The sequence below is a fragment of the Aristolochia californica genome, unplaced genomic scaffold, assembly GCF_029961685.1.
Source record: "Aristolochia californica isolate CCGP_79_NKW_82.1479 unplaced genomic scaffold, dmAriCali1.0.hap1 SCAF_9, whole genome shotgun sequence".
In the NCBI taxonomy this organism is placed as follows: Eukaryota; Viridiplantae; Streptophyta; class Magnoliopsida; order Piperales; family Aristolochiaceae; genus Aristolochia; species Aristolochia californica.
The window spans coordinates 34809462-34832951 of record NW_027182290.1 but is presented as its reverse complement, the minus strand read 5'-3'; the positions used below and the strand labels follow the sequence as shown (position 1 = coordinate 34832951).

The 23490-nt window shown below is 35.0% G+C and overlaps 1 protein-coding gene across 5 annotated transcripts; it reads left to right on the top strand.

Moving 5' to 3' along the window:
- The first annotated feature begins 1297 nt into the window (after positions 1-1297).
- On the top strand, positions 1298-22735 carry LOC137940474 (DNA ligase 6). Of its 5 annotated transcripts, XM_068785558.1 has the most exons (20): positions 1298-3709; positions 4259-4376; positions 4508-4589; positions 5477-5579; positions 5664-5760; positions 6321-6423; positions 7781-7909; positions 8405-8452; positions 9149-9246; positions 9371-9436; positions 15057-15216; positions 15416-15523; positions 16649-16698; positions 17228-17262; positions 17388-17449; positions 17563-17724; positions 17802-17890; positions 18001-18100; positions 22136-22253; positions 22350-22735. In XM_068785558.1, exons 1-20 carry the CDS (start codon positions 1396-1398, stop codon positions 22538-22540), a joined length of 4233 nt encoding a protein of 1410 aa, XP_068641659.1. In that variant the 5' UTR covers positions 1298-1395; the 3' UTR covers positions 22541-22735. The 5 variants fall into 5 exon arrangements, 3 of the variants coding, with proteins under 3 accessions (XP_068641659.1, XP_068641660.1, XP_068641661.1); XM_068785559.1 differs by lacking the exons at positions 17802-17890; positions 22136-22253; positions 22350-22735 and having other exon boundaries at positions 18001-18087; XR_011110323.1 differs by lacking the exons at positions 17563-17724; positions 17802-17890; positions 18001-18100; positions 22136-22253; positions 22350-22735 and having other exon boundaries at positions 16649-16721; positions 17388-17401.
- The last annotated feature ends 755 nt before the right edge of the window (positions 22736-23490 follow it).

Below are 23490 nucleotides of genomic sequence, written 5' to 3'. Positions count from 1 at the left end.
TCAGATATGTTTGCACATGTGTTTGAGTGGACACATATATCACATGTCATACCAAATTATAATGAGTATTTTTTACCGGATTGATCCAATTGTTAGGATAGATGAAGCCGTTAGATGAAAACGATTACAAATCCAAACCATCGGATCAGGCGGTTACAAATTCGAACCATTAGATCAAAACGGTTACATATTTAATGGTTAATTTTTTATAAATTATTTAAACTGTCATATTAAAGCAGTTACAAATTTGGACAATCAAATCAATTGATTGTTTTTCCCAACAAAATTATAAAACTTTATAAATATAGGTACAAAGTTGCAGTGTCCTTGAAAGTAAAGGACGAATTATCCTCCGATTAAATCCAATTGTATATTGGAAATGGATTGTTAGCATCATGTGTAAGAGGCAAATGTCTTTTGAAGACAGCGAATACACGCTTCAGCCTTGATAGAGGTACTATTTAATTATTTAATTTTTTATATCTAATGGTAAAGTGGATCGACAAAATATACGAATCAATACCAAATTTAATTTTGATTTATTAAAGTATTTATTCAAATTCTACGAGTTTGCATAATATATTTTCCAATGGAAGTTTTTTCTTGTAATCCTATGTCAATTGTCACCCATGAGAGGAGTTGAAGACCTCACCCTTTCTTAAGTAGAAGTACTCCTCTCATACCCACACAATAGCGATTTGGTCGGTCATGCAATTTACTTGTTAAACTAACAAACCTAGTGGGATCTACTCAATTTTAACCTTTATTCACAGGTCTTATGTGCCCATAGGCGAGGCAATGGACTAGGGTCGTTGAGTCTAATTAACTAGCTGATATCGTTGAACCCAGTTAATCGACTCAATCAATCAGGGTTTATAAACTCTTTGCAAGTGGACACTTCGTCCCCTCGCATACAACTTAATCGTGGAGAAAAAAAAAGGTTTTTTGTTTAGATGACCACGAAAAGTAAGAGAGAAAATGCGCGAGAAATATAGTTTATTTTGTTTAAATATACAAAGAAAAAAAATTATTAACTCAAGTTTTTATTTATTTTTTATCTTCAAATTCCATCACGAGAGAAAATTTATTAATTAAAGAGGAAGATATTTTTTTTAATAATTCTCTACTACATGACATCAGAATTTTTTTTCCGTATATATATTATTATTATTTTTGCTGTATGTTCAAAACAAGCCCTCCGAGTTGTTTGTCGTGTAATCGGACTAGTTGTCGATAGCGGAGCTGCGGAGTCACAGAATAGCCAGAGCATTTACACTGCGCGCCGTGTAACCTGTCGGCCTCGTCCCTTCAGACGGCAAAACTAGAGTGGCGACCTTGTTTCCCAGCATCCAGCCACAAAACGACTATGCATCGTACATACGGACCCTCAATTTGATGGATACTCCCGAAGTTCCAATTTCTTCTGCTACAACCTGGACCATATCAACCTCCGATCTCTTTGTTTCTTCATTTATATCGTTTTCCCGCCAATTTCCCAACGTTTCTCCGCCTCTGTCTTTCTCGCTCCTATCTCAGAAGACTCCTCTTCCCGCTATTCCTCCCAAGTTCCCCAGGTCGAAACTCATCCCCGGGACGCGATTCGTTGTTGATGGTTTCAAAAACGCTGGCACTTTCTCCGTCTCTTACTTCCTTTCCCATTTCCATTCCGATCATTACACTGGATTGAATTCTAGTTGGTCGAAAGGCCTCATATTCTGTTCTATAACCACTGCGAGCCTGCTAATTGAGTCTCTTAAAATATCAAATCATTTCGTTGCGCCTTTATCGCTTGGCGAAACTGTTATCGTTGACGGGTGCGAGGTCACACTTGTTGATGCAAACCACTGCCCAGGTGCGGTCCAATTTCTGTTTAAGGTCCCTGCCAAAGACGGTCGGGATGAAAGGTATGTCCATACTGGGGATTTCCGCTATTGCGAATCAATGAAACTGCAGCCAGCACTTCGCCAATTTGTGGGCTGTGATGCAGTCTTTTTAGATACAACATATTGTAACCCCAAATTTGTTTTCCCTTCCCAAGACGAATCTATCGACTATATTGTGAGTACTATAAGCAGGACTAAGACTGAAAACGAAGCTTTAAAAGCGCCCGTGTTGTTTCTTGTTGCTACGTATGTGGTGGGAAAAGAGCGAATTCTGTTGGAAATTTCACGCAAATGCAATTGTTTAGTCCACGTGGATCATAAAAAGATGGCAATTTTACGGGCTTTAGGTTATAGTGATTCCGGGATTTTCACAGAAGATGCTTCTTCCAGTTGTATTCACGTAATTGGGTGGAATTTGTTGGGTGAGAGTTGGCCCTATTTTAGACCGAACTTTGTAAAAATGAAGGAGATCGTGTTGGAAAGAGGGTATTCAAAGGCCGTTGGTTTTGTTCCTAGTGGGTGGACATATGATGCAAAGAAAGATGGATTTGCGGTTAAGACAAAGGGATTGCTTGAGATCCATCTAGTTCCATATAGTGAACATTCTAGCTATCTTGAGCTAAAAGATTATGTGAGGTTCTTGAGGCCAAAGAGTGTAGTTCCTACTGTGGGTTTAGATATTGAGAAACTTGATAGTAAACATGTTATTGCAATGAAGAAACACTTCACTGGATTAGTAGATGAGATGGGCTGTAAACACGAATTCTTGATGGGGTTCTACAGTAGGCCCTGTAACAGTGACAGAATGGATTCACAAGGTAATGTGATTGGCTCTTGCAAAGAACGAGAGGCACAAGCGGAGAACAACTTACAATTTGAATTTTCGAAAGCTAATCTTGTTTTGGACTTGGATGCAGTTCTGAGTTCTGCAGCGCAAGGAACTGTGGAGGAAACTTCAAGCATAGAGAATGGTAAAGATGTGGATGGAGCAGCAGAAAAGCTCCGTGATTGTTTGCCTTTTTGGGTCACCCAGGATCAGATATCGGATTTGCTATCAAGGTCAAGGGGAGAAATTGCAGAGGCTGTCTCTGATTTTTATGAGCATGAAACCGAGCTGTATGAACAAGTAAAAGCCCCCAAAGATGAAACTATTTCTTGCCAGGAAGTGGTCTGTTTCAGTCGTTCTGCTTCCAACATAGAAGTAGTGTCTAGTAAAAGCATTCTAATTGGTGAAAGTATAATAAGTCAAGGTGAGAAGTCATGCAACACAAGCTTTCCCATTTCAAGTACCTTTTCACCCAAAAAAAAGGGTGCTAGGCTTGACAATAAACCAAAGAAGAAAACAAGATCGAGGTCAGCAGTAGATTATAGTGGAAGCAAACAATCTACGATAACAAAGTTTTTTTCAAAAGTTGTACCTAAGGCTTCTCAGGCTGATGAACTTTGCAGTTCTACAGCTAAGCAGTGTCTTGATGAGCAAAACCTGTTGTATGACGAGGTGCCCGAGTCATATAAAGAGCAATTAGATCACTTTACTCAGATTCTAAACGGTTCCATATCAAGAGATCAAGCTGCCATGATTATTAAGGAGGCAAAAGGAGACATTAACCTGGCATTAGACATGTATTATACTAACTCTAATTGTAACTTTGACCATGTTGATGAGAAAAGTTCCCCCAGCACATCAGCTCAAATACAAGAAGATGTTAGCTGCTATAGTGCCAGGGAAGCTTCCATTGGCGTATCTACGGTGGAACTTTCAAAAGGAGATCAAAATGAAACTTTAGTTGCACTATCTGTGGAGAAGTATTATCCCATTGAGCACGGTTTGTTAAATTGTGTCTTTTCTGTTATTTATTTGCTATCATTGACAGTTTGTTATTGTATCTTATGTTAAAATGTTATCAGGAAAGCACCCTCTATTACAGCATGTAAACAGTAGTGTAAACAGGCCAGACCTAGGTAGGGCTTTATATAGATTTGGTTGGGATGCGGACAGTTGCAGGAGGTCCAGTTATGGATCTTCATTTCATCTGAACCTGGTTTGGAAGATCCAGATTCCCAGTTGAGATTCATATAAAAAATCAATTGAATCAAATCCTAAACTGGACTGTAATCCACATATGATTCATGTCATGACAGTGAGTTACAGTCTCACGCATGGACTCACATGTTGAACTGCAACTGGGCCTTGTTTGCAAGTTTTCAATGTTCACAGGTCAGGATCTGGATCCTGGTCTAAAATCTGTATCTGTACACGGTGTGTTATTATTTAAGAAAAAAGTCAACTGGCAACAGCTACCTACTTACATTACTACACGGATCTGAAAGTGTGCCCAGATTTGTCCTTTCTTGATTGGAAAGTTTATTTGCAGCTTGCTGGATGACTGATCAGCCGGCTCCCTATTTACATCTTGCTCGAACTTTTGATTTAGTAGAGAAAGAAAGAGGCAAGATTAAAGCTGTTGGAATGTTGACCAACATGTTCAGAAGGTTTGTATTGATGGTCTTGGTACTTGTTATTTGACTTTCTTTGGTAATACTTGATGTTATTCAATAGGCTTACATGTTGTTTCACCGAAAGTTGCTCAGTACTGCATGCTTGTTTATCCTCTATTGTGCAGCTTGCTTGCCTTGTCACCCAGAGATGTGCTACCGGCAGTGTACCTTTGCACAAATAAGATAGCTGCTGATCATGAAAATTTGGTTTGTCAATGCCCATCTTAGCTTGAACTTCACAATGTTTTAGTTTCCTCCCTGTTGTATTTCTACATCTGTCTCACTGGTTGACCGTGTGTCTGAGTTCTTGCTTGAAATGGTTATATTTTAGGTGAACAAATTAGACTTTATGTTCATCTCAGAAGTGTAGGAGACGGTTGCATCGTTTTCCTTTCAACAATGATGAGAGTTAATGTTAACGTGTTTTTGTGTGTTGAAAAAAATATGTTGCTCTCTTTGTTCCATTATGAAGTTGAGCTCTTATTTGTTTGTTATTGAAGACAGACTCGTTCAAGGGGAAAGAAATTATGATAATATACATGTTATGAGGATTGCACATCGTATCTTCAAGCTTCCAGCTGCGTTATTATTTTGCAAGATGAATATATGATTTCATACTTTTCAAAAGAAAGATATATGATTGCATGGATTATTAGATTTAGTTTAAAACCATGGGACAGATAGCTTTTAGTTGAACTTATAAAGTCAAGTATTTAGGTACTGTGCTGACAATGTAAAATCACACCACCATCTCTTGGTTATTAGTTAGATCTCCAAAACTGCTTGTTCTCTGTTTTAGCTGTCAAGAATTGTTGTTCTAGAGATTACTCCTGAGTTGTCAATTCTAAACGTCATTAAAAGGTGAGATTTGCCCAGAATAAGTACTGGGATGTGAATTTGCAGTCAAAAAGGTTATTTGCTCTGTCTTGTGCCTTATGTTTTTGTTTTTTTTTGAATATTGAAGCCCTTTACAACTTAAAACCAAGACCTCACACTAGAAACCCCCCATGTCTTCTGCCATGTTATTTGTTATTCTCAAGTCACCGGTGACATAAACTGACAAAGTTGTATTACACCATAAATGATGGTTTCAGGAACTCAATATTGGTGGTAGTCTGGTCTCTAGCTCTATAGAAGAGGCATGTGGAACTAATAAGTCCAACATCAGAGAGATGTATTATAATTTGGGTGACCTTGGTAGGTATGCTGCAGTTCTTACATAATTTGGAATTTTTGTTGCATCTGTTATTAATCTCTTGAGGTGATTTTGGTTCAAAACAGGTGATGTGGCACAAGTGTGCCGTCAGACACAATCCTTACTTGTTACTCCTCGTCCACTTTTAATTCGAGATGTATTTTCTGTTCTTCGAAAGATAAGGTACTGAATTAATGAAAAAATTAATTAATTTTTATTTATTTATGATAAGGCTGAAGTCACCTATGCTCCTCTCATACTGTTGGTTAAAGATAATTTAATGTTGAAGTAATCAAGAGTAATTCTTTTGAATCAAGCAAAGATAGGATGAGTAAAAAGAAGGAAATGGAAGCACCATCTTCTTCCCTATGTTGCTCCATTTTTGCTAAATTGCAAGTAGCTTGCTATCAGCTTTGTACTGCACAAAACTGCAATTAGTTTGCTTCAAGAAGGATTTGTGCCTTTCATCTGATTTTTGCTGGAGAAATCTGTTGGAATTTGTGCCTTTCATCTAAAGCTTTAGGGTTCCTGTTTATACTCTGTTCATGGTGTTATTGCTCTCTTTGTACTGAATTATTACTATGGATACTCTGTTTAAAGTTCTAGTTGCATTTAGATTGTTCCCTTGTTGTTCCTTATCTTTCACACCTTCCTCTGTGTTTCTCTTTATACTTCTTATTTATTTGCAACTTTGTCTAAGATGGCTTTTTTCCTCCTTTTTCTACCATGTTTGTGTTCACCAGTTTGGAAGTTGGCAGTGGAAGTACAACTCGTAAGAAGAACCTTATTGTTAACCTTATGCGTTCTTGTAGAGAAATGGAAATAAAGTTCCTGGTTCGAACTTTGGTAGGATACTTTCGAATTTATTAGGAGTTCAATGATCCCATATTAATTTTCACATTATTGTCATATACTGAAGATAAATGACTTAATTTTTTTTCCCATACCATTGTTGTCTTTCTCTTTATCGTGGTGTTGCTTTTTCTATGAGAGCTTGTGGGCAATTTTTTATTTCAAATTGCAGTAGTAATTGCAGCTAGGATGCTTATTTGTGAGGAGAGGTCATTCTGGTGATGACATATAATGCTTTGTGTCCTGTTGTTGGTTATAGCTTGTTAATTCTAGCATGAAAAGGAAAAAAAGTTCATAACTTGTTCAGCTAAACCACTGTACTTCATCCTTGGTTCTTAATTTGGTCCTTTGTATCCATGCATTGTCATATCTAATAAGAGCAGTATATTGGGTAATTCTTTAGCTTTGTAATTATGTATTGTTTGAATGTATTGGGTAAAACATGAATAATATGCAGCTCCTCATGCTTGTTTTGTTTCTTACCTTGTCTTCAAGTGCACTGGAAAACAATTTCCAATGTTTTTTTTTTTTGGATGAATGGTGTGCGTATATTGATAAAAAAAAAAAGAATACAATTTCCAGTCTTAGTGCCCCAAAATGAAAAATATGATGTAAACAAGAGAATGAGTAACTTGTAATAACATACTTAAATAGAACATATCTACCTAAACACCAGATTAACCAAAAAAACATGATTATTGCACTAATAAGTAATTTAATATAGAATTAAAATATATTAATATACAAATTAATTAATGACTGCAGTTTATTGTACATTAATACAATAATTATGTGTGACAATTAATTGTGCACTGATTAATTATAAAAAAATTAAATAAAAAGTAAAAAATAATAGAAGTGAATGTAATAAATTAATTAATTTATTTATTAATAACATAAGATACATTTTAACATAAAAAAGGAATAATTAAACAAAAATAATTGATCACTCTTAAATCACAAATTTAATACAGTAATAAAAAAATGAATATAATAAATAAATAAATAAATTATTTTATCAATATATTAAAAAATATTAATTTATTCAATAAGTAATTTTAATTCTATTTTCTGCGTGCCGGAGGCCGTCTTCAACCTCCTGCCACGCGCAGAGGGGGTTCGATGGCAGCCATCATCGACCCCCGTCGGACGTCAGACATTGGCTCTCTTTGAATGACCTAAGTAATTGGGGTGAACTTCATCTCCTGATTCATGTTGACTAACATCCCCTAAAGTCATTATTTTGCTACTGTTATTGAATATTATTATTATTTGTATTGTAATAAATTCTATTTCATTTATCTGATTATGCTGCATTTTACTTTTATTCTTACCTCAATTTGGTAAATAGGTCCGTAACTTGCGCATCGGGGCCATGATGAGAACTGTTCTCCCTGCTCTGGCACAGGCTACTGTACTGAATTCTTCGTCTCACGTGCTTCTTGAAGGGGCTTTTGAAAGGTTGAAACCACTCCTTCAGGTGAGAAGTACAGTTGGTTTCTTGGGGGTATTTTTCTCATTTTGATGTCTGAGGGTATAATTGTAAATTTTACACTAATTCTAGTGTATCAGTGTAGTAGAACTGTCAGTTGTGTTGTGGGTACATTATTTACTTTTTAAATAAGTGATAAAGAGGCATTTTAGTCTTTGTAACTTATGGTCTTAAGTTAATAAGATGTAAGGAGGAAAGGGTCTCAGCCATCCCTAAATTTTGTTCCCCCTTCTTGCTGTATCAACTCTTTCTTGACTTGTTATCTCTTATTGCCTTAATTCTGTCTCTAAGTTGAAGATTAATCACTTTCTACATACCCTCCGTTTGTGTGTGACTTTAAGGCATTCATCATTCTACTTATGGTAATTCTAGATGAAAATAGCTTTGGGCAAATTCATGTGATTTTACAGTAGCAGTTGCTATCAATCTAATTCAAGATAATAGTTTGTCATGTTTCTAATGATTGTTTTTTCTTTCGGTTAGTCCATCTCTGCAGCAGTTGTTGAAGCCTACAGCATACTTCCGAATTTGGTATGCTTTTCTTATCTTTACTAATTCTATCCTTGACAGTCTTTTTCATTTTTCACTTTCTAGTTGACTATCCATGAATCTTTAATCTGGGCATAATAATCAAGATAAAACCTGACTACAGTGAAAGTATACTTTATCATAACACAAGGACCTACTTTTAATATCACTCTTACGCATGAGTTTTCTTGGGATGGCTTTGTGCCTGTCTCTGCTTTTATAGCAACCATAAAGGAGAGAAAGTGGCATTTTCCTTAACTGTGTCTCATTCAAGCTATTGGATGTGATGATTTGGGTCTTGGCTCAATCATCGCATGGGGTTTGTAGTGCGAGGTCTTGGGTTCTACTCTAACCAGGCTAAAGGATTTCAAGTCCGAACAAACAAAAAAGCTATTGGATGTGCTTTTAAAACACGAAGGTTGAACCAAATATCTATACATCTGGTTGGCCTTAAAGTGTTAACGGACAAAGATAAATGAAGGAAAGAAAAACTGTAAAAATGACGATAGTTGGAAAAAAAAAAGGTTGTTGAATTGAAATTACAAAGTTACAACACTGTTGAAGGAGCCATTAGAGGAAGAGAGACAATGAAATGAAAAAGACCATTTCTGTTGATGTCCTTCAAATAGGGAAGCTTGTTCTTTAAGAGCTCGTTACTCGTTTTTTCTGTGCATGCACTCATTGTATGTATGGAAGCAGGATTTGCTTGTTCCTTCTCTCTTGAGCAACAGTGTCAATTTCTGTTCAACAACTTTATCAGTGACACCAGGCATACCTATTCAGCCTATGCTTGCCAGGTAAACACTATCTTTTTATTTATTTATTTATTTTGAAAGAGTAAAAAATGCTATCTTAATCTCCATGAAATGGAAACTTTGTCAAACTGACTTGACATACTTTTATGTTTGGTGTTTGTGTCAGAATTACTAATGGGATTGACCAAGCACTGAAAGTGTTCCATGGTAGAGCTTTCACATGCGAGTATAAGTAAGCTTTATGTTACTGTTTCTCCTTATTCGAGCTATTTTCATCCTCTTGCTTTTAGTTGTCTCATTATAAGTCGAAGTTTTACTTCATTAGTTATAAGGTTTGATGCTAGTTTGACATGACAAGGTGATTACATGCATCTGTCTCTTTTAACAAGGATGATAATGTTTAGTAATAGTCTGAAGTCATTTTTCCTAGAAATGTATCTCTTTTGTTTGGCTTGGACTTTATGATCTTTTAATGCACGTGTACTTTGAGAAAGTTTCATTACTAAAAACTTGTTCATCTGCAGAAAGGATTTACCCCGAAGCAAGCTAGTAATTTAATGAAAGTACAATGTGTTTGAATTCTAAGAAGCTTCTCTGAATATGGTCTATGATGTTTTTCTAAATTTCAATTTATATGAGTTTTAATATCTTATACTTATAAGGTATGTTTGAACAGAGGCCAACATGCACCAAAGAGTTGCCACACAAGATGTAGATCATGTCATCATCATACAACTGCTTTGGAAAAATTATAAAATTTGATTCCTTGCAAGAGGTCATTAATTCAGCCTTTGTGGAGTCTGCATGTCTAAGCACGTCAAAATATTCTAGCATCGTATTTTCACCACTCTCTGTAAAAGTGCCTCACCTCGTTGCCAAACCTCAGTTACCTTTTCATCTTCTGTTCAAATTAAGCTTGAGCCAACTGTTGGATGGGGTGCGGATGATTCAACTGTGAGAATTTTCATCACCAACTAAGCAAAAATTATCCTCCAAATTTTTTAGTACCATAACGGGGAGGCGAAAAAAAAAACTTGAAATTTTGCTCATCATAAAATATGGGTTGATTACTTTCTAAAAAGCTCCACTTTTGGATCTAGTTTTGTCCTTAATGGTTTTATTCTTCCTCTTCTTCTATGCCAATGATAAACCAGAGGATTCTTCTTGATTTTGTCATTAGCATTAGCTGGGTGAACAAGTTGGAAGATGGTTTTAGGAGACAAATGGTTTGACCAAACTTTTTTGGCCCTTTACATTAGCTTGACAAATACTTTGTTGAATTTTGCCGGAAGAAAAAAGATGGAAGAGCTTAGGGTTTATAGTCCCCTCTCCCCTATTTATAACTTAAACAATATAAAAAATGTCCCTGCAGCTCTTTAACTCTAGGAAATGACTTTCTACTGGAAATTAATTTTCTAAAAAACTAAGTAAACTAAATTACTCTAATTATTCCTTCTAACACTCCCCATCAAACGTATAGCTTCAGCTTGTTACAAAATTTGTCTCATAGTCCCATAAACATAAAAAGAATTACATATTTGGTCATCATATGGCTTCAACAGCTTAAAAAATTGTTTCCTTTTGTGGTCTCCTACTTTTGAGCTCACCCTTTGGTTTCAAATTCTGCATCCTCTATTCTCCCCCTTACTTGGAGTATTGATATTTTTGGTCAATAAACCTTTGATTCAGAATAAGTTTCAGCCAGCACCATTTTATCCCTCTCAAACTGGGGAGCAAAAGCACACAGAGTTCTAACTTGGACCGAAGAAGAAAAACACATGCATCTCTCTAAAAAAAGGGGGAACATAACGGAAAATACAGTAACTCGTAGAAAACCCTATCAATAGGATACAACTGAAAAAAGGGCAAAAAGAAGGATGGTGATAGATAAAATCGAAGCTAAAACTAGGATTCCGAATGAAAACTAACTTGAATAGGATGGGGAGCCACTTCAGCCTGCTAAACACTTTCCAGGTAAGAAAAACTTACCCTTATCGAAGGACAAGAAATAAGTTGCTAAGGACATAATAAAGTCACCCATATAAAGTAAGAAGACCAACTCAAGGAACTCAAATAAAGGGGGTTGATATACTCAACACCCAAAAACTTGAGACAATTTTTCAAGACAAAGTTCGAACTAGAGATGAATACTAAACCAATAGAACAAAAAACAAGGAGTTCTAGAAAAAAAATGAGTTTGATCTTTAGCAAATAAAGGAGAGTCAACTTCATGGTATGAGATGGCATGGGAGACAGGTAAAAAGCTAACAGTCAATACAAAAAATCATATGGAAGGACCACTATTGGCATATGTGCTAGAAACATGATTAAGCCAAGGCGCCTATCAATATGAGACAGTAAAGGTAGAACCACTAAAAAGAATAATCCCAAAAAATGACTAGCATATTAACTAGCCGATAAAAAAACACCCATTAAATCACCATTGAACTAACCAGAAATTGTCCCAACTTTTCATCCTAAGTTTTGATCAGAAAATCAACAAAATCTGACTGGAAATTTGAAAGATAAATTTAATACAATGGAGATATACCTGTAAGTGACCGTACGATTCCAACAGGAACAACAGACATAAGATCATCAAGTATTTTGGTGAAAGAAAGACTTGATTCCCATGGTCCCACGAGTGAAAAACTTTTGGCAAAAACAACTCTTACCTCCAGAATAAACGATTGCAGTTGCTGGACTGTTGGACAAGAGCATCTCCAAAACAAAGCAGCTTCAAAATAAAGCTTATATGGGCCCTTGATGGACCCGATTGAATTCTCTGTCACCAAGCTCTGGATGTTAATTGGACACTCTTATTCTCAAAAGTGTACAATTTGAATTGATGTTAGAAGCAAGGCTTTGGTTGATATTGTATGCTTTGTACAAAGCACTTACACTTTCATTGCCATGGCCAACTTGGGATCTTCATTTTTGTTTTTTTCATGGGTGTAGACACAGTCCCACAACATGAGTGGCTCTGTTCTTCGATCTGATGCTTTTAAATTTCTTCAAACACAACAGCTTGAACCAATCCTTCCAACTCCTACAATGCTGACACTAATTACAGCATCACCAACAGCTCTTCAATTCCACTCTTTGCAAACCGTCTCTTCAATCCTTGTGATGGTAATAACAGGCCTTTACTTCTATTATCCTTGAGTAAACTACAATATCGCGGGAGATGAAAGTGTGGACCCATTGAGTACAACCAGTCTCTGGAAAAAAATTCTCAGTTGAAGTCTGATGTGTTTTTAGAGCAATTCAGATGGCTGCTACTCTCCACTACTGGGTTTAGGAGACGAAATTGTGGTTCTCTCACAACACACTCTTTGGCAAAATAACTATCAAAAGAATTTGTTCTGTTTTACCTTGTTCATCTTCCACATCGGTTGCAAATACTAGAGAAAGTCAAAGATTATGGACATGGCCTGTGAATGCCCTATTTCTAATCAAAATCATTGAAGAGGATGAAACTCACGAAGATTAATAGGTCAAAAGATATAACAAAACAAACGAGAATTTTATAACAAGCAAAACATACAAGATAAAAATAAATTATAGACATAGAACTAGCCATTAAACAAAAGAAACTAAGACCTAAGAATCACTCTCGAGAGAAAAGGCTTTGCTTCATCGTCTTTGTAAGTTGATTTGTCAATCCATAGACCTAGATGACCTACTCTAATACCATGTTAAATTTTGTCGAAAGAAAAAAGATAGGAGAGATTAAGGCCCTTTTCCCCTATTTATATTTTAAATAATATAAAAACTTACATTCATGTCCCTGCAGCCTCTTAACCCTAGGAAATGATTTTCTACTAGAAATTACTTCTCTAGAAAACCGAGTAAATTAAATTACTTTTCCCCTATTTATATTTTAAATAATATAAAAACTTACATTCATGTCCCTGCAGTCTCTTAACCCTAGGAAACGATTTTCTACTAGAAATTACTTCTCTAGAAAACCAAGTAAATTAAATTACTCTAATTATTCCTTCTAATATACTTCTTTGGTGCAATGTCTTTTCCTTGTAATGAATAAACTGAAATAGGATGGCCTTGCCTATAAACAGAAATTGAATAACCTTTACCTGATTATGAGTGCAAATGGAAGAACCATTATCTTATTTCAACCTATTATTTCTCTGCAACCCTTGATGCATGCAATGTCTGGTATACTCTGGAATTTATTTCCTGAAATGAAAAATAACTTACTATGCTCTGGGCAACCTCTTGAAATTCATGTGCAATTTTGATCTTTCAAAAAGGAATTATATAAGAGGTCAATAATAACTTTGTGGACATATATGTGTAAGCTTTTGGAAAAACATCTTTTAAATCGTAAAATGAAAAATAACTTGCTTACTAACTACGCTCTAGGCAGCCTCTTGAATTGTACTTCTCATTGCGCAAGGGATGATCATGTTGGCAAAAGCTGTTGTGTGTTAGCACGCGTTGGAGTTTTCTTTGTTGGCTCGAAAGCACCAAATGTAAGCTTTCACGACTAGCTAGAAAGCTTATGGTAGCACTATAGTTTTCTTCGCTTGCTGAAAAATGTAAGCGTGCTAGCGTGCCTTAAGTAATAGGTGCCTAAAGGCTGGCTCAATATGGCCTCGTCCTCCTGTTTGATGAATGAATTAACTGATAGGGTGGCATTGTATTGTGGAACGAGAGAGAGTGCTCAGAGGTTGCCTAGAGCATAGTTAGAGCAAGTTATTATCATTTTAAGGTTTAAAAGATGTTTTTCCTAAAGCTTGTGCATATATGTCCACAAAGTTTTTCTTGACCACTTATTTAATTCCTTTTTGAAATATCAAAATATCATTTTTGCATTCTTGTCTTCTTATATAACTCCTTTCAGAAGTACAAAAATGTAATTAAAATAAGGGGCTGGTGAAGCACTCTAGTAAGTTATAATATATAGATTTTCATTTTCAAGAAAAATAATAGAAATAGATTTTAATTTTCTATAGATGTTTGATTTCTGTGAAAGAAGAAGTCTCGTGGGAGCCTAAACAAAGTCTCATGGAGGAAGTCTCATATGAGGAAGGTCTCATGGAAGGAAAGTAGAAGACATGTCAAGGAAGCACAAGACCATTCTAATCTTGGATTTGTGTGTGATTATTCTAATACTCTCCCTCATGTATTAGTTTTGCTGACTCCTACATGTGAATAATTTTGGGTAGAGGCCCGGGTAGAGGCCTACTTACAAGTAGACCCTTTGATACCACGATTAAGTGTGGTCTGTTCCTCCATGCACTGGGCTAGGAGTATGAGTTTATTTGTACTCTAAGTATTGGTGAGTAGAGAAGAACCTTACATTGAGGACACCATTGCTCGTGTTTTTCTAACTGCTAGCGTTGAATCAGAAGTGTGATTGCGAGCAAAGAGAATCTTTGTATGTTGCTGCAGCAGTTTGCATAGGTATCCACAGTTTTCTGAACTGCAGGCCTCATCGTCCTCTACTGCTAGTTCTACTTTGGCTCTGTCTGGATCTCTTGATGAAGGTGATTAGAGGTGAACATGAAAAAGATAACCATCTTGATGGAGTGCTCGATCAATATTGAGCTGCAATCTTTTGTCTCTTCTTCTGAGTGGCACCTTTGGCTTGGCCTTCTATCACCAGAGAAGCTCTATCAGTTGTTTCCTAGATTGAGTCTAGTGTCTTCATTCCATTATGTATCGTGTCTGTTGGGAAACACCCTTATTCTATAGCACTGATAAACTAAATCGGTAAATCCCAATTCAAGACCATGCCTGCAAACATTCCATCATTTCATGTGAGACAAAAAATTGAGTGGACACTGCATTGCAAGTTTTAACAAATATTATCAATTCGGTGGCAGGTATGATGGCCAGTGTGCTCAAATTCATAAATTAGAAGATGGGCGTGTGCAAGTCTTCTCACGAAGTGGGGAAGAAGCAACATCTAAGTTCCCAGATGTGGTGAATATTATCAAAGAATCTTGTAATCCTGCTGCCAAGACTTTCATATTAGACGCAGAGGTAGTGGAATATTTGCAGATGCTATGGTTCTTATGAGTTCCCATGGATTTTTTAAAATAATTTCCTTGGATTTTCTTGTTGATGACGAGTGCATTTTTTCTATTTTTTTGTTTGCGAAAAAAAAATGGTTTTTTTTTACTCCTACATTTTTACTTCTTTCTATGTGTTGCTTCTATGTTAGTTTTTATCTTGTTGCCAGGTGGTTGCAGTTGATAGGAAGAATGACAACAAACTTCTGTGCTTCCAGCAACTATCTTCACGAGAGAGAGGGGGCAGAGATTCCTTAATAACATTGGATAACATAAAGGTCCCTTTCTTCATATCCTGGCACTATTTTTCTGGTTCCTCTGTGGATAACTGCTTTTTTCTTAATTTTTGTATATAAGTTGATGTTTGGTTCGATAGAAGCGATTTTGCAATTGTGCAAAGATTCTTCATGTTTCATCCTTACAAGTATTACCTGCTAAAAGCATCTGATTGCATTCCAATCGGATGGGGTGTTGGATGGACATCATAATTTGATGCAATCAAATAGGTTAGCAAGTGAACTTTAACATGGTGGGGTGGCTGAATGTATGCGAAGCCAATTAAACTGGCACTGGATAAGAGTTTATAACAGAAAATTAATTAAATTAGAAAGAGGAAACCTTTTCTGTCTTGTTCATTTTTTTATTTTTTTATTTTTTCTTTATTTATTTTTTCAAGCAAATTGAAGTGATTGTTCAAACTGGATGTTCCAGGTCTTCTGGATCTGAGTGATCTAGGAAATATCATCTTATGCGTAATGTTCTGCTTTGATTTGGTTTGACCTTCCAGATTGTGTTTAAAAACATTCCCTCAAACATTTGATATTTTTATTGATAACGTATAAGGTCTCATTTTATATATTTTATGCAATTAGTAATAATTCCTGTTATCTGATGCATAGTTGCAAATCGCTGTATTCATATGCACACAATTATAGCATACAGGGACTGATACATAAGTTTACAGTTGCATATGATATCGTACATGCATTGGATATGAGGAGGGGAAACTAGTCCATAGCTGTTATCCTTGCTTCAGGACATCTTTCAGTCTTTTTGGAATGTTGATTACCTACACGCATAACAACCAAATCCTTAGCTGAGACTTAAAGATAAACTTTTTTTTTTTTTTAGAAATTTGTGAGTGAGATACCAGATGGCTAATTTATTGATATGTTGCCATTTCTTAAAAAGGATATTGAAAAATTGGAGTTTTAGAAGATTGAAATTATTAGAATTTTTACTAGTACTTGAATTTGTACATACCTGAATATGTTCCAGCCAACTTTGTGGTCGAGTTTAATATATTCCTAGACATGGCCAGCCAGTGAATCCTAACATTTCGAGTTTAGACTTGAAATTTTTGGAATAAATACTTATCCTAAACCCTTGTTCTCATTGTGCAGGTTGATATTTGTGTCTTTATCTTTGATATCATGTTTACGAATGGGAAGCAGTACTGATCCAACCTTATCTCATGTGATTATATTTCTTTACTATCCATTATTTGTTGTAGTGTCCTTAACATTCAAGAAAAATATTTGCTTTATTCTTCATTACCAAATTTTAGATATATTGATTTGTTATTCTTTATAAAAAATATCCTTTCAAAATAAAAAACCTTATAATATAATTTATATTTTTATGTTGATGTGCAAAAAAGAAAATATTATATTGTCATCTAGACTTTTCAAATGTTGATTACACATACACTCCTCCTTCACCCTCTGGTGAGACTTGAACACCCCCCCACCCCCTCTTCCACCATTTTCCCAATGGTCCAAGCCAGTTTTGACCAGGATTTGGTCAGTCCCATATGGTTGAAGCATCTGACATTCCGTGATATTGGGACAAACCTTTTTTCTGGGACAAACTTATAACTGTCAATGACATTAAAAAGATAATTGATATTACACTCCTAATGTTTCAAGCTTCTATTACCTTACAAATTGATATAATACAGTTTAAGAAATTCGCTTGTGCAGGCTGCTGATTTCTCCCTTGAGAGAAAGGCGAAAGTGTATGTTTTCTACTCTGACCTATTATGCACATGTTTTTTTTTTTTTTTCAAAATAACCTTCACTGCTGAAGGTGATATGATTGTGTGAAACATTAACATACTTATCCCATGTTTGAACGTCACAGATTTGAAAGGTTTGTTTCATGAGGAAAAGTTTGGTTGCCTTGAATTTGCCAAAGAGATAACAGTTAAGTTCATTTGTTTAAGATCATTTTATGACCTTATGATTCTGCCTTCACTTGTTTCAATCTTTTAGCTAATGTTTCTGAAAGCTTTCTCTTGTTATTGAATATATTCTAGGTGGAAGCAGATGAATCTTTCCCAACTGCTGATGCTACACTGACCAAGGTGAACTCCTTTCTGGAAAATGCATTTAACTCATCTTGTGAGGGGATCTTGGTGAAATCTCTAGACATCAATGCTGGATATGCTGCATCCAAACGTACAGACTCATGGCTAAAGGTAGTTCTGTAACTTCAGATACTCAATTCGTTGCTTGCTGCATAAGTGCAATTTTACAATGACTTCCATTTATTTAGGTCAAACGAGATTATCTGGATGGTTTGAATGATAGTATAGATTTAGTTCCTATTGGGGCTTGGCATGGCAACGGGAGAAAAGCGGGATGGTATTACTTGGTTTAAGTGTTTCTTTTATTTTGTTTTCATGTAGATTGGTAATAAGAACAAAAATCTCAATTGATGACTAAAATGATATTTATTTGTTCTCGTGTTTCAGGTTTAGTCCTTATCTCATGGCATGCTACAATCCTGATACTGAAGATTTCCAAAGTGTCTGTCGTGTGATGTCTGGATTTTCAGATGCTTTCTATGCAGAGGTAACAACAATTTGTGTGCAAGTAGAACAAATTATAGAAATTCATGCAAGGTTCACTTAAATTGGAATTGAGAACTGTGCTGGACACCTGAAAGTCTGAGTCATATTGGAAGAAGAGACAGAAAGGTAACCCAAACCAAATTTGGTCACACGGAAATGCAGATAAAAAGATTTCATAAAACAAAAATTAGTAGAAAATAAGCTCTATATTGCTGATATAATATTGTTCTACTTGTATCAAAGATTAGTTAAATTACAGTAAGATGTGGAGCACTAATTGAGAAAGTATTTAATCTTGTATTTCTTATATATTTCTTTAATTTGAACGCGCTTTCTTAGGTTTGAACTTTGGATGCTCTGCTCCAAATAAATTGAAAGGTTATTCATAGTTTCAATAGTTTTAAAACATCTCATTTAAAAAAAATAGTTTTAAAACATCAAGCTAATGTATAATAAAAAAAATTGTTGTTATTATTATTATTGTTATTATTATTATTAATGTTATTCTTGAAATGGGATTTATTGTATGATCATGTTATTATTAATTAGTGTGTGGTCTCACGAGAGTTGGGGCTAAACTTGTATCTTTATACTGAGAAGGGAATAAAGAAACTTGGCCCTTTAATCTGACTTGGTCCTGATAACATCATAAGAGGTCTTTTGCTGCATTTATTAAGTAATCAAATTTGGTAAAGGAATTTTCAGCCTCTACAGTTAGTATTTTAGTTATCTCTGTTACACTGGAGAAGGGGACTGATTTTTCATTAGAAAAAAAAGGCACTAAAATGGGTGAGCCAGGTGATCAGGTGGTTGTACATTTTCCAGCTCTCTTTATGTGCGTTGCCACCTTGAGGATCAAATAAAACTAGGACAATACATAAGGTGTATAATCCATGTTACAAGATGTTATTTCTATTTACTTGAGTTTCTAGGAAAACATTTTTTTATAGAATCTTATTTTTAAGGGTGAAAGGGGAGCAAGAGCATTTAGGGTCTTTTATCATTGTTTTATGTTATAAATAGTAAAGAAGAGGGAACCCTAATGAACCTATTCTCGCAATTCAATGTGAGACTTTTCTTTTACTCTCTCTCCTCCCCCATTCTCTCTTATGTTCATGAAATTTCACAATCCAATTAGAAACCATGGATGTAATTGTATGGCTGAAACAAGCCCATTGGCCTTCCTGACTATTCGTTTGGAAATATAGTTTTCTTTCATCAAAGAGGGATGCACTTTGAATCTTCTTTGGGGATTAATCCATTTTTTAAATAATTCATGTTGAAGAGCAAATATGGGAAAAGTCTTACATGACTCTCACAATAAGAGGTCTTACAGAGTCAAAATTATTATTGAAACAGGTCTCACCGAAGAGTTTTAGTTTCAAGGTGTTTTAGTTATGTTAGTCTTCTATTTATGTTGAGTTATTTAATTATGCTAGGACTTATCTTTAAGTGTTAGAGTTTGGGAGTAATTGGGACACGGGTAATTTAATTGTAATTGGACTCTACTACTTACCTCTATTATAAATAGGGGTTCATATAATCTGATTATATCAAGTCAATGAAGTTTTTCTCTTTTCCATAAATTCAACATGGTATCAGAGCAACAAAATAGGGCCTACACGTGAGAGGGAGTTAGTCCCACATCGATTAGTGAGTACAAAGATTTTGAGTTTATTAGTTAGAAAATAGGCTTCCTAAGTTGGCTAGTCATTTTGGGATAAGCCTTGGACCCAACTTCACATGGTATCAAAGCAGGTTCTTTGAGTTGACTTGGTCAACCCACATAGATAATGTGATCCTTTTTTGATTTGTTATCTCTAGCAATTTAGGTTCGTATCTATTTTTTTTTCTTTTAAGCCCTTATACCCGTTTTTTGCTTTGCGTTTTTCACCTTTACAGTGAGCTTTTCATATTGCATATTATATATTGACGGAAAGATATTCAAGTCTAATTTCCAATGCAAATCGAATTTTGGCAATCAGAGTTTTCTACAAAGAGAAATTTATATTTGAAACAGCAAAGGTCAGACTGCAAGAGAGGTTTGATCAACAACAAAAAGTTTCAATTTTCAAGCCATTTTATGCTATCAAGAAAGAGACTTTATATGGAGATTTATATATCAAAAGAAAGATCTATAAGTCTATTCTCTTACCTATTCAACCAATCCTTGATTTGAATTTTTCATATGGAGAGATTGATCTTGGAATAGTCAATGGTCATGCTGGCAAAAGGGAAAATAGTACTTAGTTCGGCCAGATTACAAAGATTGAAATCTATCAGATTATTTATCTCAAAAGAAATAAATTTTATGAAGAAAAGTTATACTTGGATGAAAGGTATTTAAGTCTAGTTTTAGAAGGAGAAAATTTCATATCAATCTGATCTATATTTAAGGATATATTCGCATTGGAAGAATCAAAGATCATGTTGGTATCCTGTTGTATTGAAAAATCCAAATTTAAGCCGAATTTTTTGTGTTACTTTTTGAGTTGCTATTATTGATCAACAATATCAGGAAAATATCTCACTTACCCCCATTTCGGTTACCTTTCTCTTACCATCATTTTTTTACTCTCACATACTCCTTTGGGCCAACCTCTTATGTATTACTTTGGTTGGTTAACCTTTATATATATATGGGTGTTTTTAAGTCCATTGAAACTTTTTATTGGTACCCTTAGGTTTTTTTATTGTTGTCTTGTGAATGATAGACATTACCCACTTTAGTGATTGTTGTCACTATTTTTGTTCGAAATCCTTTGATGTTGGTTTCGACTTTTGTTTTATCACCCATTTTTACCTTTTGAGAGTTTGTGTCCAATTTTGTACTTATCCTTGGGACACCGTGATGGAGGAAATTATTACCACATCTATGTTATTTGTTTCAAACTGAGATCACTGACATTACCTTCCAGTTTGAAGAGGAGAAGTAGAAGAAGAAGTCCAAGAAAGAGGTATTTTATTCCATATATTATGGTAACTTTTATGTGACCAAAATATTCAAGAAAGGGGGAGCACAAAAGACGAAGTTTTTGCATCTATGAAGAATTGTATTTGTGAGAAATGTTTTTTAACGAAAGAAAATTGAAGACCAAGAATAATTTTCATTGTAAGCTGAAGTTATAAACTCCAACTTGAGGGGTAGTGTTGAAGAAAAAATATGGAAGAGTCTTACTTGACTCTCACAATAAGAGGTCTTACATAGCCAAAATTATTATGGAAGCTAGTCTATCCGAAGAGTTTCAAGTTAAAAGTATTTTAGTTATGTTAGTCTTCTATTTATGTTGAGTTATTTAAATTTGCTAGGACTTATCTTTAAGTGTTAAAGTTTGGGTGTAATTGGGACAAAGATAGTTTAATTGTAATTAGATTCTACTACTTTTCTTTATTATAAATAGGGGTTCATGTATTCTGATTACATCAAGTCAATAAAGTTTTTCTCTTTTCCATAAATAACAATTCATCATGTCCGTGAGCTTATGTGAGAACCTTTTGAAGCTGGTATGTGCTACTAGAGATATAAGCTGCATGACGTAGTTTCAGATCTCTGTTACCCTTGCTTGTAATTGTTACTTATCCAATAACTGTAGCTGCAATGTTTGGCAATGCTTCAGTGAAATCAATTATGTGCCATACACTAGGCAAAAGTGCCTATCTATACAATTTCTGTTCTTCAGAAGAGCTTTCAATCTGCAGATAGAGATCAAACAGCAAAAATCTTTTATCATTATTACTTTTTTATGTTGACTTAAACTCTGTGCAGTAAGTTACCAGTATAAAAAAAGGCTGTGCTGCAGTACTGAACTTACTGCTTTTAGCCATCACTAATCGGCACAACTTTCTTAATGCTACAGGGGTACAATCACTTAGGGAGAAAATCTTCTTAGTTGTCGTTCTTATTTATTCTAAAGAATTTTGATTCTTTGATTGAACAACCCTGAAGTTTGTTGGCTTCCGTTGAGGATGGCCCAGTTTGTTGGGGAAGTTTAAGGTTTTCGATTACTCATTGGAGGATTGACATATCAAATTTCAGATGAAGGAGTTCTTTTCTGGTGACAAGATCTTGTCCAGAAAACCACCTTACTATCAGACAGCTGAAGTGCCTGACGTATGGTTTTCGCCTGAGCTTGTTTGGGAAATAAGAGGTGCAGGTATGCGAGAGTCCTGGCCTTCCAAAATTTTCAGGTTTTCAAGAAACTTATTTTCATTTACATTACATAAAACTTCTTTGCAATTTTAAATTGCAGATTTCACCATTTCGCCAGTACACCATGCTGCAATGGGTTTGATTCACCCTTCTCGAGGAGTCTCAATCAGGTTCCCAAGGTTCATACAATCAGCAGTTGATAGGAAACCAGAAGACTGCAGCACATCAGCTGATATTGCTGATATGTTCCAATCGCAAACTCGAAAAATGGATGTGAGCATCGAAGATTGATCTTGTTGATATGGATCCAGGAGAATTTTGTTGTATAGTTAAAGGCTCCAAGCTAATGCCCGACTTTTGGATGTACAACTTCATTAGGCTCTGCCAATTCCCATTCCAGGTGTGAATCCATTGATATCTCCATTTCAAAGTAATGATAAACAGAAAAGGAAAAAACTTCTAGAGGTTCAAGTAGGGTGATATCGAATCGAGCTAAGCCCGAAGTTGTCTATGTTCGAGTTGGGTTTGATTTAAATATTTTGAACTTGAGTTCTAGCTGAATCTAAAATTGTAATCGATTTTGAGTCCAATAATTTTAATCGAGTTCGAGTTTTTATTTATATTTAAAATTTTGTATAAAATATATTTTAAATAAATTGTATATAAAATTATGCATAAATTTTACTTACAATTGCTCATGACTTTTACATAAAATTGGGCATGTCTCCTACATAAATCTTGCATAAAATTGTTTATGCTCTCTGCATAAAATTATTCATATATATTGCATAGTATTATATATAATTTTTATTCAATAATAATTAAGAGGTTTAGCTAATAAATCATTCAGAGGTTTAGCTGATAAATCATTTAGAGGTTTAACTGATAAATATCATTTTATCTTCAATGAGATCATCAATAAGTTATAATATAGGAAGGTGAGACTAGGACCAATACTTTAAGTTGTAAATTTGGATTTACTAGAATAAGCTCTTGCGTTGAGAAGAAAAAAGGTTGAAGAAGAAATACAATTTCTGAAGGGGAGCCCTGACAATGGACCTAATATATGATTGATTGGGATGGAAGAAAGCAAGTCATGCAGCTGAGCATCAAAATGGGTACAAATTTTTGTCAATGATGGTACCCTAAACCCTAAACACATCAGTAACATGTAAGACAGTAAGAAAACATACATTAGCAATAACGGTCACTTTCCCTTGGTTAAAACATATAACGAGAAT

Coding starts and splice junctions, on each gene's coding strand:
- LOC137940474 (XM_068785558.1), top strand. CDS start 1,396: ATGGATACTCCCGAAGTTCCAATTTCTTCTGCTACAACCTGGACCATA. Junction 17,263..17,387: donor CTTGAGAGAAAGGCGAAAGT/GTATGTTTTCTA, acceptor TGAACGTCACAG/ATTTGAAAGGTTTGTTTCAT. Junction 22,254..22,349: donor TTGGGAAATAAGAGGTGCAG/GTATGCGAGAGT, acceptor TTTAAATTGCAG/ATTTCACCATTTCGCCAGTA.